This window comes from Vulpes vulpes, chromosome 5, assembly GCF_048418805.1.
Source record: "Vulpes vulpes isolate BD-2025 chromosome 5, VulVul3, whole genome shotgun sequence".
NCBI classification, from domain to species: domain Eukaryota; kingdom Metazoa; phylum Chordata; class Mammalia; order Carnivora; family Canidae; genus Vulpes; species Vulpes vulpes.
The window spans coordinates 76,873,731-76,896,954 of record NC_132784.1 but is presented as its reverse complement, the minus strand read 5'-3'; the positions used below and the strand labels follow the sequence as shown (position 1 = coordinate 76,896,954).

At 38.3% G+C, this 23,224-nt stretch overlaps 2 protein-coding genes across 2 annotated transcripts; both read right to left on the bottom strand.

Annotated features, from left to right (window-relative positions):
• Positions 1–9,701: 9,701 nt before the first annotated feature.
• On the bottom strand, positions 9,702–10,676 carry LOC112930559 (olfactory receptor 8K3-like). Its single transcript, XM_026012903.2, has one exon. It carries the CDS (start codon positions 10,674–10,676, stop codon positions 9,702–9,704), a length of 975 nt encoding a protein of 324 aa, XP_025868688.2.
• Positions 10,677–21,620: 10,944 nt separating this feature from the next.
• Positions 21,621–22,568, bottom strand: LOC112930625 (olfactory receptor 8J2-like). The gene has a single exon (XM_026012966.2). The coding sequence runs from the start codon at positions 22,566–22,568 to the stop codon at positions 21,621–21,623; it is 948 nt and encodes a 315-aa protein (XP_025868751.1).
• Positions 22,569–23,224: the final 656 nt, after the last annotated feature.

Below are 23,224 nucleotides of genomic sequence, written 5' to 3'. Positions count from 1 at the left end.
TTATTCATGGTGCTATAATCAAATGTTAGAATTGGGTAGCCCAAGTGGCTCAGCGGTTTAGTGCCACCGTCGGCCCAGGGTGTGATCCTGGAGACCTGGGATGGAGTCCCATGTCAGGCTCCCTGCATGGAGCCTGCTTCTTCCTCTGCCTGGGTCTGTGCCTATGTCTTTCATGAATAAATAAATAAAATCTAAAAAAAAAACAAATATTAGAATTGATCTGAATTTGCAGTTTTATGACGAGGGATATAAACATTCCATTTCATATGATGTTTTGATGAGCATGAAGCTTTCTTTTTCACACCGTTGCATTATAAAAAAAATAAAATTTGGATTTTTGTAATGTATTTATGAAAGAGAGTCATTTATACTTTATAAAAAATATTGCCCTGATACACAGACACAATTTCCTGAAAGCAGTACTTAAAAATACTGCCTCCCTCGGCCTTCACATCCACACTACTATTTAATCGAGATCAGCTTAAACTTGGATGTGTTTTTATTTGAGTATATGCTTCACACTGAAAGTTTTGAGTAGTAGGATATACATATTATCATTAATAAATACTACCTGATGAGTTTGCAGTGTTTATTTGATGTGCATTCCTATTTGAAAGCAAATACTTACGGTTGCTTAATATCCCTGTCTACACTCAGTATTTTCCATCATTTTCTTCACAGGTTCTTTTTTTTTAAATAATAAATCTATTTTTTATTGGTATTCAATTTACCAACATACAGAATAACACCCAGTGCTCATCCCGTCAAGTTCCCCCCTCAGTGCCCGTCACCCAACCACCCCCACCCCCCACACTCCTCCCCTTCCGAAACCACCCCTAGTTCGTTTCCCAGAGTTAGGAGTCTTTATGATCTGTCTCCCTTTCTGATATTTCCCACACATTTCTTCTCCCTTCCCTTCTATTCCCTTTCACTATTATTTATATTCCCCAAATGAATGAGAACATACAATGTTTGTCCTTCTCCGATTGACTTACTTCACTCAGCATAATACCTTCCAGTTCCATCCACGTTGAAGCAAATGGTGGGTATTTATCATTTCTAATGGCTGAGTAATATTCCATTGTATACATAAACCACATCTTCTTTATCCATTCATCTTTCGATGGACACCGAGGATCCTTCCACAGTTTGGCTATTGTGGACATTGCTGCTAGAAACATTGGAGTGCAGATGTCCCGATGTTTCATTGCATCTGAATCTTTGGGGTAAATCCCCAACAGTGCAATTGCTGGGTCATAGGGCAAGTCTATTTTTAACTCTTTGAGGAACCTCCACACAGTTTTCCAGAGTGGCTGCACCAATTCACATTCCCACCAACAGTGTAAGAGGGCTCCCTTTTCTACACATCCTCTCCAACATTTGTGGTTTCCTGCCTTGTTAATTTTCCCCATTCTCACTGGTGTGAGGTGGTATCTCATTGTGGTTTTGATTTGTATTTCCCTGATGGCAAGTGATGCAGAGCATTTTCTCATGTGCATGTTGGCCATGTCTGTCTTCCTCTGTGAGATTTCTCTTCATGTCTTTTGCCTATTTCATGATTGGATTGTTTGTTTCTTTGGTGTTGAGTTTAATAAGTTCTTTATAGATCTTGGAAACTAGCCCTTTATCTGATAGGTCATTTGCAAATTGTCCAATATTCCCAGCACCATTTATTGAAGAGACTGTCTTTCTTCCAATGGATAGTCTTTCCTCCTTTGTTGAATATTAGTTGACCATAAAGTTCAGGTTCTACTTCTGGGTTCTCTATTCTGTTCCGTTGATCTATGTGTCTGTTTTTGTGCCAGTACCACACTGTCTTGATGACCACAGCTTTGTAGTACAACCTGAAATCTGGCATTGTGATGCCCCCAGCTATGCTTTTCTTTTTTAATATTCCCCTGGCTATTCGGGGTCTTCTCTGATTCCACAAAGATCTTAAAATAATTTGTTCTAACTCTCTGAAGAAAGTCCATGGTATTTTGATAGGGATTGCATTAAACGTGTAAATTGCCCTGGGTAACATTGACATTTTTACAATATTAATTCTGCCAATCCATGAGCATGGAATATTTTTCCATCTCTTTGTGTCTTCCTCAATTTCTTTCAGAAGTGTTCTATAGTTTTTAGGGTATAGATCCTTTACCTCTTTGGTTAGGTTTATTTCTAGGTATCTTATGCTTTTGGGTGCAATTGTAAATGGGATTGACTCCTTAATTTCTCTTTCTTCAGTCTCATTGTTAGTGTATAGAAATGCCATTGATTTCTGGGCATTGATTTTGTATCCTGCCACACTACCAAATTGCTGTATGAGTTCTAGCAATCTTGGGGTGGAGGCTTTTGGGTTTTCTAGGTAGAGTATCATGTCATCAGTGAAGAGGGAGAGTTTGACTTCTTCTTTGCCAATTTGAATGCCTTTAATATCTTTTTGTTGTCTGATATCTGAGGTTGGACTTCCAGTACTATGTTGAATAGCAGTGGTGAGAGTGGACATCCCTGTCTTGTTCTGATCTTAGGGAAAAGCTCCCAGTGCTTCCCCATTGAGCATTATATTTGCTGTGGGCTTTTCGTAGATGGCTTTTAAGATGTTGAGGAATGTTTCCTCTATCCCTATACTCTGAAGAGTTTTGATCAGGAATGGATGCTGTATTTTGTTAAATGCTTTCTCTGCATCTATTGAGAGGATCATATGGTTCTTGGTTTTTATCTTGCTGATATGATGAATCACATTGATTGTTTTATGAGTGTTGAACCAGACTTGTGTCCCGGGACTAAATCCTACTTGGTCATGGTGAATAATTTTCTTAATGTATTGTTGGATCCGATTGGATAGTATCTTGTTAAGAATTTTGCATCCATGTTCATCAGGGATATTGGTCTGTAATTCTCCTTTTTGGTGGGGTCTTTGTCTGGTTTTGGAATTAAGGTGATGCTGGCCTCATAGAACGAGTTTGGAAGTACTCCATCTCTTTCTGTTTTTCCAAACAGCTTTAGTAGAATAGGTATGGATTCTTCTTTAAACGTTTGATAGAATTCCCCTGGGAAGCCATCTGGCCCTGGACTTTTGTGTCTTGGGAGGTTTTTGATGACTGCTTCAATTTCCTCCCTGGTTATTGGCCTGTTCAGGTTTTCTATTTCTTCCTGTTCCAGTTTTGGTAGTTTGTGGCTTTCCAGGAGTGCGTCCATTTCTTCTAGATTGCCTAATTTATTGGCGTATAGCTGTTCATAATATGTTTTTGAAATCGTTTGTATTTCCTTGGTGTTGGTAGTGATCTCTCCTTTCTCATTCATGATTTTATTAATTTATTTATTACTTTATTAATTCATGATTTTATTAATTAGTCTTCTCTCTCTTCTTTTAATAAGGCTGGCTAATGGTTTATCTATCTTATTAATTCTTTCAAAGAACAAACTCCTGGTTTTGTTGATCTGTTCCACAGTTTTCTGGTCTCGATTTCGTTGAGTTCTGCTCGAATCTTAATTAACTCTCTTCTTCTGCTGGGTGTAGGATCTATCTGCTGTTTTTTCTCTAGCTCCTTTATGTGTAAGTTTAGCTTTTGTATTTGAGTTCTTTACAGTTTTTGAATGGATGCTTGTTTTGCGATGTACTTCCCCCTTAGGACTGCTTTTGGTGTGTCCCAAAGATTTTGAATGGTTGTATCTTCATTCTCATTAGTTTCCATGAATCTTTTGAATTCTTCCTTAATTTCCTGGTTGACCTTTTCATCTTTTAGCAGGAATGTCCTTAACCTCCACGTGTTTGTGGTCCTTCCAAACTTCTTGTTGTGATTTAGTTCTAATTTCAAGGCATTATGGTGAGAATATGCAGGGGATGATCCCAATGTTTTGGTATTGGTTCAGACCCGATTTGTGACCCAATATGTGGTCTATTCTGGAGAAAGTTCCATGTGCAATTGAGAAGAATGTATATTTAGTTGAGTTTGGATGTAAAGTTCTGTAAATATCTGTGAAATCCATCTGGTCCAGTGTTTCATTTAAAGCTCTCGTTTCTTTGGAGATGTTGTGCTTAGAAGACCTATCGAGGGTAGAAAGAGCTAGATTGAAGTCACTAAGTATAAGTGTATTATTATCTAAGTATTTCTTCACTTTGGTTATTAATTGATTTAAATATTTGGCAGCTCCCACATTCGGGGCATATATATTGAGGATTGTTAAGTCCTCTTGTTGGATAGATCCTTTAAGTATGAGATAGTGTCCCTCTTCATCTCTCACTACAGTCTTTGGGGTAAATTTCAGTTTATCTGATATAAGGATGGCTACCCTTGCTTTCTTTTGAGGACCATTTGAATGGTAAATGGTTCTCCAACCTTTTATTGGTTCTCCAACCTATTCTCCTACACCTGAAGGCTCTAGGTGTCCTTCTGTCTAAAATGAGTCTCTTGTAGACAGCATTAGATGGGTCCTGTTTTTTTATCCAGTCTGACACCCTGCGCCTTTTGATGGGGTCATTAAGCCCATTCACGTTCAGAGTAACTATTGAAAGATATGACTTTAGTGTCATCATAATACCTATTCAGTCCTTGTTTTTGTGGATTGTTCCACTGGACTTCTTCTTAAAGGGGAATTTTAAGAGTCCGCCTTAAAATTTCTTGCAGAGCTGGTTTGGTGGTCACATATTCTTTCAGTTCCTGCCTGTCTTGGAAGCTCTTTATCTCTCCTTCCATTCTGAATGAGAGCCTTGCTGGATAAAGTATTCTTGGTTACATGTTTTTCTCATTTAGGATCCTGAATATATCCTGCCAGCCCTTTCTGGCCTGCCAGGTGTCTGTGGAGAGGTCTGCTGTTACTCTAATACTCCTCCCCATAAAAGTCAGGCATTTCTTGTCTCTTGGTGCTTTAAGGATCTTCTCTTTATCTTTGGAATTTGCTAGCTTAACTATTAATTGTCGAGGTGTTGAATGGTTTTTATTGATTTTAGGGGGGGATCTCTCTATTTCCTGAATCTGAATGCCTGTTTCCTTTCCCCGATTAAGAAAATTTTCAGCTACGATTTGTTCAAATACATATTCTGGCCCTCTGGCCCTTTCGGCGCCCTTAGGAACCCCAATTAAACGTAGGTTTTTCTTCCTCAGGCTGTCGTTTATTTCCCTTAATCTGTCTTCATGGTCTCTTAATTGTCTGTCTCTTTTTTCCTCAGTTTCCCTCTTTGCCATCAACTTGTCTTCTATGTCACTCACTCATTCTTCCATCTCATTAACCCTCGTCGTCGTTAGGACTTCTAGCTTGGATTGCGTCTCATTCAGTTGGTTTTTAATTTCTGCCTGATTGGATCTAAATTCTGCAGTCATGAAGTCTCTTGAGTCCTTTATGCTTTTTTCTAGAGCCACCAGTAGCTGTATAATAGTGCTTCTGAATTGGCTTTCTGACATTGAATTGTAATCCAGATTTTGTAACTCTGTGGGAGAGAGGACTGTTTCTGATTCTGTCTTTTGAGGTGAAGTTTTCCTTGCAGTCATTTTGCTCAGTGCAGTGTGTCCAAAAACAAGTTGTATTGGGAAAAGGAAAAAAGAGAGAGAAAGAAGGAAAGAAAAGAGAAAAAGAAAAAAGAAACAGATGAGAAAAAGAAGAAAAAGAAATGAAAAAAAGGGTGGGGGAAGGAAACAAATCAAAAAGCAAAAAGAAAACAAAACAAAACAAAAACAACAACAACAACAACAACAACAACAACAACAAAAAAAAAAAACCACGGGGGAGTATCTTCTGATTCTGTATACTTTAAGTCCCTTGACTTCCCTTGGAACTGGTCCGTCTCGCTGGTCTTCTGGGGGAGGGGCCTGTTGTGCTGATTTTCAGGTGTTAGCACTTGGGGGAGCTGCTCTGCCCCTGCCTGGTGCAGGGCTCAGGGGGGGTTGTTTACCCCATGAGGCCCCAGGAGGAACAACTGCAGTGGCGGGGCCAGCTCTGGAGCCCTGGAGTCAGCTCCCGCAGTAGCTCCAGGGCTCTCCGTCTGCAGGGCCTGGAGGCTCCGGGGCGGGGCCGCTGATCTGCTCAGCTCGGGGCAGGAGCGCCCTCGCTGTCCTGGGCCCTCCCGGCCTCTGCCTGTCCCAGGGGAGGCCGGATCCTGGGCTGTGTCCCGGCGCCCTGTGCTCCGGAGCCTGCGCTGGTGGATTCGCGCTCCCGCCCCGCAGCCCCCTCCGCGGAGCCGCCGCCCGAGCCCCTCCGAGCTGCTCCTGGAGCCCCGCAGCCCCCTCCGCGGAGCCGCCGCCCGAGCCCCTCCGAGCTGCTCCGGGTCCCGCCAAGCGCTGCAGCCCTTAGGGAGCTCGGCGCACTCTCCCGGGGCGCAGGTGCCTGTTAGTGTCCCAGGGAGCCCGAGGGCATCCCCGCCCTCCTGGGTCCTGCTCTAACTCCCTGCGAGCCCCTTTCCGCCCGGGAAGGTTGGTGCAGCTCCTGCTCCTCCGGGACGGGGCTCTCCTGTCCTGGGGACACTCGCTACGGCCTCAGCCCGGCTCCTCGCGGGCCCCTCCCCCTTGGAGGCCTTTTGTTTCATTATTTCTTTTTCCCCATCTTCCTACCTTGATAGAAGCCGAACTCTTCTCACTGTAGCATTCCAGCTGGTCTCTCTTTAAATCTCAGGTCTCTCTTTAAATCTCGAATTCGTAGATTTTCAGGATGATTTGAAGTTTTTCTAGGTAATTTCGTGGGGACAGGTGACTTGGGGACCCTACTCTTCCCCCGTCTTGCCCCTCCTCTCTCCTCACAGGTTCTTACTTGTGAAAATGTGCAAGGCATCATTGTGGTTTTGGTTTGTACTATTCTAATGCTGAATGCAATTGAAAATCTTTATGTTTAATGGCAACTTAGATATTTTCTTGAAACATGATTGTTAATATCATTTGTCACCTTTGTATTGTATTTCATGTAAATTCTTTATGGATTTGTAAGAGGCACAATGGCAAGATCTCCATGTTTTGTAGGACCGAATAATATTCCATTCCATACATATTCCACATCCTCTTTATCAACTCATCTATCAAGGGCTGCTTGGGTTGCTTCTGTATCATGGCTACTGTAAATAATATTGCAATGGACATAAGAATGCACATATCTTTTCAAATTAGCATCTTTATGTTCTTTGGGTAAATACACAGCAGTGAAATTACTTGATTATATGGTATTTCTGATTTGAATTTTTAGAAGGACATCTATATTACTCCTTTAGGGACTATGACAATTAGGAAAATGTTTTCTTATATACTAAACCTTTAAAATATATAATGAAATCCAGTTGTGCTACACCTGTCATTTTGTTCTCTTTTTTCAAGATTATCTTTATATTTTAGGCATTTTGCCTTTCTGAGTAAATTTTAGAGTCATCTCCATAATTCTAAAAGAATGAAGAAGAGACAAAGAAGGAATGACGAAAGGAAGGAAGAATTTAAAAATTTAAAATAGTTCTAAAAATAATTTAAAAACCTGATCTAGCTTTAAAGGAATTCATAACTGTTATTGGAATACCTCTGCGTTCTTTCTTCTTCTAAGATAGTCTAGATCCTTTTTTTTAATTAGTATGTTTTTAATTCTACAGAAACATATAAATATTTAAATTTATAGCAAAAGAACAATTGTACCATTCAGTAATGCTTACAATTTTTAAAATTACACATGATTCTTAAAATCAACCTGAGTATCACAAAATACTTTGGATTCTGAATGTCACTGTATTAAATGCATTGAATAATTTAGGGGAAACTAACCACATGACATTTATTCATCCAAATAATGGTATGGTATATGTAACATTATGTCTTCCTTAATAATTTAGCAAGGTTTTGTAGTATCCAACAGGAAAATCATACAAATCGTTCACTAAAATTTTTCTAAGGTATTATAAAGTTTTATTTCAATTAAATTTTTAGTTTTAAATTATATATATATATATATATATATATATATATATATATATATTTACTTTTTTGGTACTTGTAGTAAAAAAAAAAAACAAACAAAAACATAAAAACCCCAGATGTCTTAAATGCTGACCTTATATGCACCAATCTTGCAGAACTCGGGTATTATTTCTAATGTTTCAGAAATAAGCAATTTTGAATTGTTGCTGTACACATTTATGCTATGTAAAATAATCACACTTTTATTTCTGCTTTCCTTTTTTTTAATAAATTTATTTGTTATTGGTGTTCAATTTACCAACATACAGAATAACACCCAGTGCTCATCCTGTCAAGTGCCCCTGCAGTGCCCGTCACCCATTCACTCCCACCCCCTGCCCTCCTCCCCTTCCACCACCCCTAGTTCATTTCCCAGAGTTAGGAGTCTTTATGTTCTGTCTCCCTTTCTGATATTTGCCACACATTTCTTATCCCTTCCCTTATATTCCCTTTTACTATTATTTATATTCCTGAAATGAATGAGAACATATAATGTTTGTCCTCCGATTGACTTACTTCACTCAGCATAATACCCTCCAGTTCCATCCACGTTGAAGCAAATGGTGGGTATTTGTCTTTTTTAAAGGCTGAGTAATATTCCATTGTATACATAAACCACATCTTCTTTATCCATTCATCTTTCGATGGACACCGAGGCTCCTTCCACAGTTTGGCTACTGTGGACATTGCTGCTATAAACATCCAGGTGCAGGTGTCCCGGTGTTTCATTGCATCTGTATCTTTGGGGTAAATCCCCAGCAGTGCAATTGCTGGGTTGTAGGGCAGGTCTATTTTTAACTCTTTGAGGAACCTCCACACAGTTTTCCAGAGTGGCTGCACCAGTTCACAATCCCACCAACAATGTAAGAGGGTTCCCTTTTCTCCACATCCTCTCCAACATTTGTGGTTTCCTGCCTTGTTAATTTTCCCCATTCTCACTGGTGTGAGGTGGTATCTCATTGTGGTTTTGATTTGTATTTCCCTGATGGCAAGTGATGCAGAGCATTTTCTCATGTGCTTGTTGGCCATGTCTATGTCTTCCTCTGTGATATTTCTCTTCATGTCTTTTGCCCATTTCATGATTGGATTGTTTGTTTCTTTGGTGTTGAGTTTAATAAGTTCTTTATAGATCTTGGAAACTAGTCCTTTATCTGATACGTCATTTGCAAATATCTTCTCCCATTCTGTAGGTTGTCTTTGAGTTTTGTTGACTGTATCCTTTGCTGTGCAAAAGCTTCTTATCTTGATGAAGTCCCAATAAGCATACACAGGCTCACATATCAACACGTAACAGACTGAGATGCAACCCACCACAATGGGATAAAATGGGATAAATGGGATAAAGTTAAAGTGTTAGTTCTTAAGGCAGACAGTGTTGATTATTCATTGATGTGCATATTCCTTACACAAAGAACATTAAGCTCCATCTTCTCTGTGCCATTTGCCAGTATGGTGGGCATATTTATTTCATATTTAATAAAAGACATAAAAATATGATAAAAAGATTATCAGGGCATGATGTATTTTAAAGAAAACAAACAGAGCAAACCAAAACTTGCCTTCAGTTGCAAAATAAGTACTTAGTAATATGGGAATAGTGGTCTGGACTTGTCTTAGCACTTAAACCAAAGCTGGCATGAGAAGAATGATCACTACTGGAATACCTATGCGTTAAATACAGGAAAAGCATTTCTAGCCTTCCACGACTTCTACACATTACTCCTTTCTAAAGCCAATGACATGTCCTAAACAGAAGTCTGTAACCTATTTTATTACAGGTACTGCCTATATTGATCTCTACACAGGCAGTTTATGCAGGTTTTTCCATATTCTATGAAGGGCACCTTTTACCTCTTTGTTCCTTAGGCTGTAGATAATGGGATTCAGCATAGGGATTATCAAAGTGTAAAATATAGAGGCGATTTTATCAGTATCAAAGGAATGACTGGATTTGGGCTGCATGTACATGAAGAAGAGAGTGACATACAATACAACAACCACCGTCAGGTGGGATCCACAGGTGGAGAAGGCCTTGAGCCTTCCTTCTGCAGAGTTCATCCTAAGGATGGCCATAAGGATGAGGATGTAGGACACAAGCACTATGAGAAGGGAGGAAATCAAATTAAATGCTGAAAAGATCAGTATTATCAACTCAATGTCACGTGTGCTTGAACACAGCAAAGTTAACAAGGGAAGACTATCACAGTAAAAATGTCTAATGACATTATGTCCACAGAAGGATGCCATAAAAATCTTGATGGTGATTATCAGAGAAAGACAGGCACTGTAGACATAAGGGATTGTTATCAGCCCCCAGCACACCCTTTGTGACATAACAATGGTGTAGAGCAGAGGGTTACAGATGGCCACATAACGGTCATAGGCCATTGCAGACAGATTGAAAAGCTCACTGATGATGAACAAGATGAAGAAAGCCAGCTGGGTAGCACACCAGTTATAGGGGATTGTATTTTGATCAGCTACAAAATTTACTAACATTTTAGGTGCCACAGCTGATGAGTAGCCAAGATCAATGAAAGCCAGGTGTCTGAGGAAGAAGTACATGGGTGTTTGGAGCCTGGAGTCCACCTTGGTGAGGATGATCATGCCCAGGTTGCCCACCACTGAAACTGTGTAGATGACGAGGAAAAACCCAAAGAAGGGAGCCTGCAGCTCAGGATGGTCGGTGATTCCCATTAGGATGAATTCTGTTAGCACTGTTAGATTTTGTTCATCCAGGCCATAAAGTGAAATTGCTGTGGGAACAACCATCGCAAGAGTCATAGGGATTCAGGAGACAACATCTGTGGATCAGATTGGTCCAATTTTTTCGATTGGTTAATTTAAAATAGGACTCACCTCGACACTGAACCTGGAACCAAAATAGGAGGTGTTACAACCTAAGATATACAGTAGTCAGTTTATTTATTTGTGCTGTTTGCTGGCTATTGTTACCAAGTCACTATCATCCATTTATGGTCTGTCAACAGGTATCATTAGACACATTTGGTCTTAAGTGGTAATCCTGATATCTTTTTAGATATGCTTTTACTTAACTTATCTATAATTGGTTAACACATAATAGTTAGGAAAGTATTCTAATATAAGTAAAAGCCCTTGCTTCTGGTCCTTGAAATTTTATCCCAACCTTTGTCCCAAAGAAAACCATGATTAATTCATGCAGTAGACTTTGGTTTACTTTTATCATTGTAGCTCTGCATATTTAAGACCATTCTCTTTCCACCATTCATATCATTTTTAAAACTATATTTTCAGGATGCCTGGGTGGCTTAGCAGTTGAGCATCTGTCTTTGGCTCAGGGCCAAGTATAGGGGTTCTGGGATTGAGTCCCACATCAGGCTCCCTGTGAGGAGTCTGCTTCTCTCTCTGCCTTTGTCTCTGCCTCTTTGTTAGTCTCTTATAAATAAGTAAATAAAATCTTAAAAAAATAAAACTGTATTCTCATTCTCTTATGCTTTTATGTGTTTTAAAGAGTGTTTATAATTTGTATATAATAGACAATAATTTAGCACCTTTACAGAAGTCCCAACTAGTGCATTCTAATGCACATAGATATCTTTTATTTCCCATAGAGTAGTGCCTGTGGATTCTCAACACTTGGGTGTTAACTCTTTCAGTGTGTGATTATTGCTATTTTTCATTCCAAATAAGGCCACATCTAGAAGTTATTCAATACGGCAAAAAATAAAAATAAAGTGGTCCTTCCCATATTTGCCTTAACTTACCCCTAATATCTCAGAGGTAGGCGTAATGTAATTAGATTTCTCTAGCACATTTTTTAAAGGATTTTATTTATTCATGAGACACACACGGAGAGAGAGAGAGAGAGACAGAGAGAGACAGAGATAGAGACAGAGACAGAGACAGAGGCAGAAGGAGAAGCAGGCTCCATGCAGGGACCGCAACATGGAACAGGATCCCAGGTCTCCAGAATCATGTCCTGGGCTGAGGGTGGCACTAAACCGCTCAGCTACCCAGGCTGCCTGGTCGAGCACATTTTAAGGAAAAAGTCATTAAATTGTATTTGTTGATGTATCTCCTAAAATCATCCAGTAAGCTGCTATAAATGTACTCACCCTACCAAGAAAAATATCACGCCAACACTGGGTGTGCTATCTCAAATTCAATACAGGCTGGCAAATCACATTGCCTGAAGCAGATGAATGAAAGACATACATAGTAGTGGGAAATGAGGGGAAAGACATATAGCATGGTTCAGTAGAAGTATTTACTTTGTATTTGTTTAAATGGCATGGATCAGGACAAATGATTACTTGATCCAGATAAAGCCAACAGGGCATGGCTTTGGGAGAAATGGAATACACTTATATATTTTAATTTAAATCCTATTCTTACACCTTTATTTCATCTTCTCTCAACTATAGGTGAAATGTTTCTTGTAAATTCAGTTTATTTAAGAATTGCACTTTATCTACTTCTTCTTTTCCAAGTCTGTTTTCCTTCAGATTGTTTTCAAAAGTAGGTACTTCCAAAGTTTTACGGGGGAAAAAAATCATCTGATTTCATTACAAAGTCTTCTAAAGTATTAAAATGAGGACTACATTGTGACTCATTCTAGGAGACCCTAAATCCTGATTTAAACATACACATACTTGTATATGCAAATTATAATATTTTGTTATATTTATATATGTTAAAGCTCACTAAATATTTGGGCCTATAATTTCACTTATGCAGCTGTAAAACTGTAAACAATATTAATATACCATTGATATATGTTTAAAAATGCCTAAGAGTGATAAAACACTTGTTCAAGCTGGGTTGATCCTATGTTTGGCTGGACAGTTTTTTTCTGGAAAATCTGTAATCAGATTTTACCACATCATCAAAAAGAATTAGGGGATAAATGAGCATCTGAATAGATGATGAATTAATACCAGTTAGAATGGACAAAAGCAACTAAAATTAAGAATAAAAGTGAAATCCCATATTGATGGAATATTTTATAGAAACAAAACCTACTCCTAAAGAGAGAAAAATTCAAACCTTTTAGGGACGCATTATAGAAGTCCTAAGTAAATTAATAGAAACTCAATGTCCTGGATTGCACAACCTGATGTGACAAAATGTTACTTGTGTTGAAATTGATCTATTTATTCAATGACCTTACAATAAAAAATCACTAAGGATATTTATAGATTTTGATATGGGTTTCAAATACATTTTGAAAATGCAAACTGTTAAGAAGAAGCAAGACACTTTTGAAGGGACTTGTTTTACCAGATAATAAAACTTTTGCTGGATTTCTTGAGATGATATGGTAGACATCAATGAAAAAGAATGGGAACCTCGGGCAAAGACCCATGCATGCAAAGAACTGTAATATATGAGAAAAGGGGCATGTCAGGACAGGCATGAAAAAATGGTCTTCACTGGATCTGGGGAAGGTGATCATCCCTACAAAGGATGATGAACTTGGATGTTCTGTTCATCCACACAAAAATCAACTGTAGACTTGTCAAGGACATCATGTCATAAGAAACTGTTCACAATTCATAACCTTAAAAACTAAAAGCTCTGGATGCCCTTAAAAAAGGAAATTTTCAAAAAATAGAATAGCAATTTAACATTATTTTGGCAGATGAAACTACTTCACAAAATTTACTCTGTCCAAAAACCTATTCAAATTAACAAAATATTCACAGCGAAGCAATTTGAAACATCCATTAGCAGCAATCAAACAAACGAAAAACTCTAATGCTTTAAGCTACAAAAATTATACCCCAGAGGACTATTCCATAGCAGTTTGTAGAGTTGGCAAATCTCTTCATCTCAATATGCATTTTATTGTGATTTTTACAAATGCCTGCAATTCCCCTGAAACTCATTTGAGTGAATATTTATGTGGTACTCCTTCCCCCAGTCCTACCCAAGCACTGTCTGGAAAAAGCAAGGGAATTGAGCATCAAACCTGACCCTTCTCAGATGGAAGCAGGAACTCAGAACAGTTCCAGGGCCTGGGGTTAGACAGGGAGCCCATGGGTGGGAATACCTAATCTCAATCAATATTCTATAACTTTTTGTAAATAGCCTCAGCAGAGATTAATGGGTTGGTCCAATTGAGAACATTGCAATCCCATTAAAAGGAGAGAGGGATGCAGAGGTGAGGGAGGGACAGTGGAGGATCCTAAGCTGAGGTTGCAAAAGCACTTACTTCCCCCTTCATGATGTGTATTGTCTAGAATCTCAATCTAAATGTAGAGATAATCAGAAATAGAAATGAGGTCCCTTACCACCTTTAGAGAACATACTAATAGTGGTAAACATATATCTTAGCTCTAAGAAATCTAGTTAGGAAAAGAGATGATTAATATACGTGATGTACTGAGTTGGCATTGGTGACAATACTCATATGTGTTCCTTAAATTGAACAAGGAATCAAGAATCATCACTGCAGGTAATCTAGCAATCATATCGGTGGCCGCTACTCACCTTAAGTGGGGACTGGCTTCCTATTTCCCTATGTGATTACCAGCCTGACTACAGTGGGAAGAATTTATGAGCATCTCCTCTATTTGAGAAACTCCCCTGGGAACTTGAATGCAATCCTCAGTTATTCCCAAAGCATCTGAGAGCAGGAAATGATGTCAATCATCTTTGCTAATTATTCCATAAGTTTTATTCCATATTGAGGTAATATATTATATATACATAAAATATAATGTTATATATATACAAATATGAACATATATATGAAGTCACATATATATACATGAAATTTACTTTGCTTCTAATTTGCTATTTTTGTTTTTTTACTGAAATATCTGCTTTTAAATAGATCATTTCTCAGATACATGCTTTATTCATCTAGAAATTACATAAAATTTCAGCATTTTCCACAAAAGCTTCTTCCATGTGTTATATCTGAGGATTAACAAAACTATTTAAACATCTCCTATAGTGTGTTAGAAGATTCAGAAGGAATAAAAATTATGAATATGTGTGTAACTCCTATTTTTTTTCTTTTTCTAATCTAAGGGCTAAAATTGAGTTAGTGATAATGTAATTCTACACCCGAGCAGAACACTGAAACTAATTTCCCGTGTCCGTTTCTAGTTTTCTTCCCCATAGGTACCTCTTTCACAAAAGCTGATGTATGTCCTTAAAATGGAATATAGCTTTATAAAGTAAAATAATGTATGTTTTAAAGTGCACAATATGTTATATATAACTCATTTGGATATCTGATGGTTTTCACTCAACTATATATTTTTGAATTATATTCATTTTATTACATGCATACCGATATTTTGCTGACTCTGAATAAAATTGTTACACTCTCATTCTACCCCCCATTTACTATAGGTTTGCTCTAATTCTAATAGGCATTTAGAGAGATACCGACCTTTGGATTCTCCATATATTATCACAATTAAGAACTTTGAGTGTGGTTCTTGCTAACCCATGAATGCACATGTCTACAATGTATCTTGCATTCACGACTGGGGAAAAATAAGTACAGTTAATTGATTTAAATAAATTAGTTCTAAATAAAGATTTCTTTCATTAATGTGTATTCCACCCTCACTATTCTAGTGTTTTCAGACCCTGGACATCCAACTTATGAATATGCACCACCTGTACAAATGGTAAAAGTTGCAACAAATAATTACATGAAATTTAGCTTGACAGAGCTAAATGGTTTCACTTGTTTTAATACATTATTTTTTCAAGGAATCCAAATATTGTTCTTGACTGGAAGTAGAAAAATGCACTAAGTATAATCCCTGTCATCAAAGCAGTTCAGGGATTATAATGGAGACATATGCTATTGATTTTAATATAACTTTAGTATTTGAATGTCTATCACAGTGATAGTGCTGATGGAGTTGTTGTTAGAGTGACAAAACATTCGCACACAGCTAGTAGCTGAGTCTAGGAAGGGAGGCCAACAAATCCTACTTTTCCTCCTGGGTACCTGGAAAGCTGACTTCTCATCCTCCTGGCAGGTGTGCAGAATTGGCTGAGCTGCAGCCTGACTCTCCTGTGGTGGCACAGCACCGCCCCGCGCCACCCCCCCCCCCCCCCCCCCCGCCCACCATGCAGTCATCCTTCACCCCTGCGTGCTGGTCCTGGGGGCCTGCCACACTGCCTTTCTGTTTCAGAGCTTGTAATTCCCTGTGGTTGAAGCATGAAATGCACATAAAATGCTGAAAAATACTGAGAAAAAATGCAAGGAGAAAGGTGATTACAACAGAGATTAAGAAACTGCTAGTTTGCCCCCAAATTTGATTAGTCTGTGATCTATCACCCAAGTTTTAGGCATCCATATCTAAACATGAAAGTATCTTCTTTACATATTTCATAAAGATTTTAAATTAATATAGCATAATCTCAGCCCATACTTTAATCACTTTTTGACTGTGTACACAGTAATAACATTTATCATATAATAACATTAACTTATTAGATCTTTAAATATATATTTCAAGTATTTTAAAGAAATAATTAGTAATTTCTTCTGACAATTATAATTCAAACTACTTTTTTGGTTAGATGCTTTTAAATCGAAGTATAATGAACACAGAATTCTGTATTAGTTTCAGGTATATTACATATGGGTTCTATTAATTGTGTACAGTATCAGTGCTCATCATGATAAGCACAGTCACAGTTTGTCACCATTCAATACTATTATAATATTATTGACTATTCTCTGTAGAGTGCTTTCCATATATGTGATTTACATATTTTAAACTGGAAGTTTGTATCTTTTAATCCCCTCTATCTATTTTGCTCATTTCCTCTACACTTACTTTCTGGAAAAAAACTAGTGTGTTCTCTATATTTAAGAATCTGTTTGTTCATTTGCTTTGCTTTGTTGTTCATTTGCTTTGCTAATATGTGAAATCACAAAGTATTTGCTTTTTTCTCTTGAATTTATTATACTTAATGTGATCCCTCTAGGTCTTTCTATGTGGTCACAAACTGAGAGAACTCGTGGTGGTTATGATTGTGTAATATTCTATTCTGCATTCTTTTTAAGAAGTAGTCATTTTCGTATTTATATTATAAGTAACCTAATGTCTTGTACATTTTGTGAGCTGAGGTAAGAATTGTTATCAAAACTATGTTTGTCGACAAAATTTCTCTAATTCAAATAATGATTGCTCATTAGCTTTATAAATATTGAAGGAGTCAAAACCAATCCTGAAGGGAAGGTTGGAACAGTGACATGGAGTATAATTTATGGAAGGGCATCAAACTTCATAAACAGTAGCTCTATTTAATAGAAGGAAAGAAAAATTCAGTAGCCTTTATTGAGACACAAAGAGAAAAGAAAAGTGGTACAAAGAGAAGGAGTAAAACAAGGAATAATGATAAATTTTGAATCTGGAGATATAAGAAGAGTAGTGGGAAATTAATTTGTGGTGCTGTAGTTAAGTTTCTCTAAACATAAGAAGGCAGTGTGGCAGGATACAAAATAAATGCCCAGAAATCAGTAGCATTTCTATAGATTCACCATGAGGCTGAAGAAAGAGAAATTAAGGAGTCAATCCCATTTACAATTGCACCCAAAAGCATAAGATACCTAGGAATAAACCTAACCAAAGAGATAAAGGATCTATACCCTAAAAACTACAGAACACTTCTGAAAGAAATTGAGGAAGACACAAAGAGAAGGAAAAATATTTCATGCTCATGGAATGGAAGAATTAATATTGTGAAAATGTCAATGTTACCCAGGGCAATTTACACGTTTAATGCAATCCCTATCAAAATACCATGGACTTTCTTCAGAGAGTTAGAACAAATTATTTTAAGATTTGTGTGGAATCAGAAAAGACCCCGAATAGCCAGGGGAATATTAAAAAAAGAAAACCAGAGCCAGGGGCATCACAATGCTGGATTTCAAGTTGTATTACAAAGCTGTGATCACCAAGACAGGGTGGTACTGGCACAAAAACAGACACATAGATCAACGGAACAGAATAGAGAACCCAGAAATAGTCCCTCAACTCTATGGTCAACTAATATTCCACAAAGCTGGAAGACAATCCACTGGAAAAAGGACAGTCTCTTCAATAAATGCTGCTGGGAATATTGGACAGCCACGTGCAGAAGAATGAAACTGGACCATTCTCTTACACCATACACAAAGATAAACTCAAAATGGATGAAAGATCTAAATGTGAGACAAGATTCCATCAAAATCCTAGAGGAGAACACAGGAAATACCTTTTTGAATTTGGCCACAGCAACTTCTTGCAAGATACTTCTGTGAAGGCAAGGGAAACAAAAGCAAAGCTGAACTATTGGGACTTCATCAAGATAAAAAGCTTCTGCACAGCTAGAGAAACAGTCAACAAAACCAAAAGACAACCTACAGAATGGGAGAAGATATTCGCAAATGACCTATCAGATAAAGGGCTAGTATCCAAGATCTGTAAAGCACCTATTAAACTCAACAGCCAAGAAACAGATAATCCAATCATGAAATGGACAAAAAACTTGAACAGAAATTTCACCAAAGAAGACCTACACGAGGCCAACAAGCCCATGAGAAAATGCTCCACATCACTGGCCATCAGAGAAATACCAATCAAAACTACAATGAGATGCCACCTCACACCAGTGAGAATGGGGAAAATTCACTGTTAAACAAGACAGGAAACAACAAATGTTGGAGAGGATGTGGAGAAAGGGGAAACCTCTTGCACTGTTGGTGGGAATGTGAACTGGTACAGCCACTCTAGAAAACTGTGTGGAGGTTCCTCAAAGAGTGAAAAATAGACCTGCCCTACAACCCAGCAATTGCAGTACTGGGGATTTACCCCAAAGATACAGATGCAGTGAAAGACTGAAACACCTGCACCCCAAAGTTTCTAGCAGCAATGTCCACAATAGCCAAACTGTGAAAGGAGCCTCGGTGTCCATCGAAAGATGAATGGATAAATAAGATGTGGTTTATGTATACAATGGAATATTCCTCAGCCATTAGAAACAATGAATACCACCATTTGCTTCAATGTGGATAGAACTGGAGGGTATTATGCTGAGTGAAGTAAGTCAATCGTAAAAGGACAAACATTATATGGTCTCATTCATATGGGGAATAAAAAATTGTGAAAGGGATTATAGAGGAGAGGAGAGAAATTGAGTGGAAAATATCAATGAGGGAGACAGAACATGAGAGACTCCTAACTCTGGGAAAGTAACAAGGGGTAGTAGAAGGGGAGGTGGGGTGGATGGGGTGACTTGGTGACGGACACTGAGGGGGGCACTTAACAGGATGAACATAGGGTTTTTACTATATGTTGGCAAATTGAACTCCAATAAAAAATACAAAAAAAAAAAAATAAAACCATAAGGAGACCTGATGCTACCATAGAACCCTCTATCTTGTCTCCTGTCACTCATATCTGCAGTGATTTCTACTTCTTTATTGATTTTCCTTGAAAGGATTTTTTTCTTTCCATGGAAATGGCTTGTGGAAGCAGACTTTTGTTAGTTCTTTTTTTAATTTTTTTTTTTTTTTTTTTTTGGAAGCAGACTTTTGCAAAGCAGAAATGATAGATGGGACTCATGGCATGGAGATATCTGGTGAAGCCTTTTGGACTTGCAGGAAGATGGCATTAGCAGTTCAAACCAAGCTTATCTAGACCTGAAGAGACAATAAAATCTCCATTGGAAGTCTTACATTTGTTTAGATTAACCTTTCAACTGAAAAGTTCAGAAACATGCCAATTACTGTTACCTATCAGACAATTGATAAAGGAGGAAACAATCATGCTACAGACATCTATTGGGTCATAAGTAAAATGTTGGGATACATGATTATGTGCTTCAAAACAAAAGGAGCTGCTGTGAAAATACTGCTTCAGTTAGTTTTCGGGTCAAAATGGCATTTTCTAGGCTGAATTTGAGAAACTTGGATGGTGTTTCTTATTTTCGTGGTCTTGAAAGGATTCTTTGTGTGGCACTGTGATGCTTACTGCCTAGAACATCCCTATATACAGAGTGGGGTCAAAGCTACCACTACTGTGGCAGTTTCAGGAGGGGCTCTGTGGTGCTGTTCGATGTGTGTCCTGTCTCTCACAGGAGCTGTCAGACCTTGCTTTGTGACTGTCTTGCATCTTCCCTCTCCCCTCACCGCTAGGGGGATTTTGTTGTCACTGTCTGGACACAAATGCCATGGAACCTGCAGAGCAGTTAGGAAGGTATAAACTGGAAGTACAGGTGACTTAGCATCTCGCAAGTTGATAGCTTTGACCAATTGGAGATCAGTGCTGCCACATAAATGAGTTTCCCTACGTTACTTCAAGGGAAGGTGGTACTGGGCTCATGTGCCTGCCTGGTTGGTTGAATGTGTGGATTCGTCAATTCTGATAAACGTGTACAAGTGATATGTGAGTGGGTGTGCATGTGTGTGTGTGCATGCACTGTGTTACCTTTCAACCTAATGAACTTATCTTATCCTTCATTTAGAGTGGGCATTGTGTAGAGTTTCTTTAGGGTAAATTTTGTAGCTAACACATGCAGAAAGGGTATATACTATGTAAGCTTTTGAGAGACTATCCCCTTGAGTACTAGTGAATGAGACAGTTGCAAGGTTTTAGATTGCCAGGCTAAGATACTATGCCAATATACAGATGTACATGTTTTAGGCAGAATCATGTACGCCCGCCTACCCACCAAGGATGCCCACATCCCTATCCCCAGGACTGTGAACATGCTATCTTCCATGAAAAAAAGAGACCAGAAGTATCGAACATACAGTGTCACTTTATATTTTCAGCTTTGCTGTTTGTTTATGACTAAATTGACAAATGATTCATAGACCCGAGTTTCATGTTCCCTATAGTTGCCTTCTTTCTGACATCCCACCTCCCCAAATTTCATATCATTTCCAGATGTTGCCTGTCTTGCATGCCCTGACCAGTCTCCTTTACTCATTGTAAATTAGGAACATTTTACATGTACAGAAGTAGATATGGCACATGATGACTGTTTTTTTCCATCAGAGTTCCCTTGAGAGTTGGTGTCCCTTTGAAGACAATGTTTTTATTTTCATTCCAATGAGTTTTACTCCAAAACACACTATGTACAAATGTCAAAAGAAGTGGAGTTTGCTGTTATGAATCTATCACACAGACAATGAGCGCTATACCACAACGTTTGCTCTGAGAATAAGACATGGAGAATGTTAATTTTATGGCACACTGGAATGAAATATCAACCTCGTCAACCTCGGCAATATTTTGCCTCGTCTACATGTAACACATGATAGTAGTGGAAACGTAGAATCTCCTTTTGTAGGTTTCCTTTTTCTGTTTGCTATAGGTTCTCTTTCAATGGATATCTAGGCATTTTTTGCTGTTTTTAGTTTTTCTCCTAAAGATTTCTTTTTCTGTGATTAAAATTTATGTTAGGTGCAAGACAAAAATGAATTTAAGAAAGTCAAGATATATGAATCACAAAAAATACAATATTGTGTTTTACCTTAAATATGCTTACTTTGAAAATATTTTATACCACTTAAGCGTATTTTGTATGGTCAACTAATATGTCTTTGTATTAGGGATAGTTGGATATTTGACGGTGGAATAGAAAGAGTTAAGATGTACCCATTGAAACCACAAAATTTATAACTATTTATTGCCTCTACTTAGTAGATACTAGCTTTTCAGGAGCAAATAAAAACCCTTAAATAAGAGAACTGAATCTTTAAATTTACACTAATTTGAAAGCCTGGCAAGGGCTCTTTAGGAATCTCTTGAATGCATCCTTCACATCCTTGTTCCTTAGGCTGTAAATGAGGGGATTCAGCATCGGTATCACCAGGGTGTAGAAGACAGAGGCCATTTTATCAGTATCTAATGAGTGGTTGGTCCTTGGTTGCAAATACATGAAGAGAAGGGTCCCATAGAACACAGTGACAGCCATCATGTGGGAGGCACAGGTGGAAAAGGCTTTTCGTCGTCCCTCTGAGGAATGTATCCTCAAAATGGCAAGGACAATGTGGAAATAGGAGGTTAGAACAATAATCATGGAGAAAAACAAATTGGTCCCGGCAGAGGTAAACACTACTGTTTCTGGAATGTAGGTATCAGAACAGGACAATGCCAACAAAGGGACATTATCACAGTAAAAATGGTCGATTATGTTTGAAGAGCAGTATGACACAGAGAACACACAGGAGGAGACGGTCAGTGCTGTGGTCAGACTGTAGAGGTATGTGAGGGACACCAGCAGAAGGCAGATCTGCGGAGATACCACCACCATGTAGAGCAGGGGGTTGCAAATAGCCACGTAGCGGTCGTAGGCCATTGCAGCCAGCATGAAAATCTCCCCCACGATAAAAACTAAGAAGCCACCCAGCTGGGCTGCACATCCATAGTAGGATATGGTTTTCTTTGAAACCAAGAAGTTGACCAGCATCTTAGGGGCAATGACAGTAGAATCGCCAAGATTGATGATAGCCAAGTGCCTGAGGAAGAAGTACATGGGCGTTTGAAGCTGTGAGTCAACACTGGTGAGGGTGATGATGCCCAGGTTCCCTGCCACTGTGAGCCCATAGATCACCAGGAAAACAAAGAAGAGTGGCATCTGGAGGTCTGGGCGGTCTGAGACTCCCCTGAGAATGAACTCAGTCAGGTGGGTCAGATTCCCTGAGGCCATTTAATTTGTTTTTCTCATCTTTTAATGGAGAAAATGGAAGGAGGTTAATAGATGGTCAAGTTGATTTTTCTGGTTCATGCTGTTTCTTTTAAATCAGATTTAAAAGACTGTTTCTTTTAAATCAGATTACTTTTGTTCACAATTGGAAATGTCAAACCTTACTTGTATATCTCCCAATTTTTAACAAAATTCAGAAATACAAAGACCAGTTTTTCTAAAGATCAGTTTCAGCTTAATGAAACTGTTTTCCCAAGCTATTTTTAACTCTGTGCTAAATACAATTTATATTGGTTTTATATGTAGTAATTTACTATATGTATTGAAATTTTATTCACATAATCATATTAATTACAATATTCCCCAAATATATGTTTACATCAACACTCCTGCTTCTGTGTATGTTTCTAACTACATTTGAGAAGTTGATGAAACAGATGACTTCCAGTGACTTTCAGTTATTTTTAACTTTCTGCCAATGGCTTTCTCTACAACCTGTTTCTTATCAGCCTGGGGATTTTTATGTATCTGCATGAAATACTTGACTATATTGGGTTTTCCTTAACTATGTCTACAACATCATGCTGTTTCAGCTGCCACCAACAGACTGTACCTCAGTCTGTTCCTTCTCAGTGTTATTCAGAACCTGAATTTAAAAA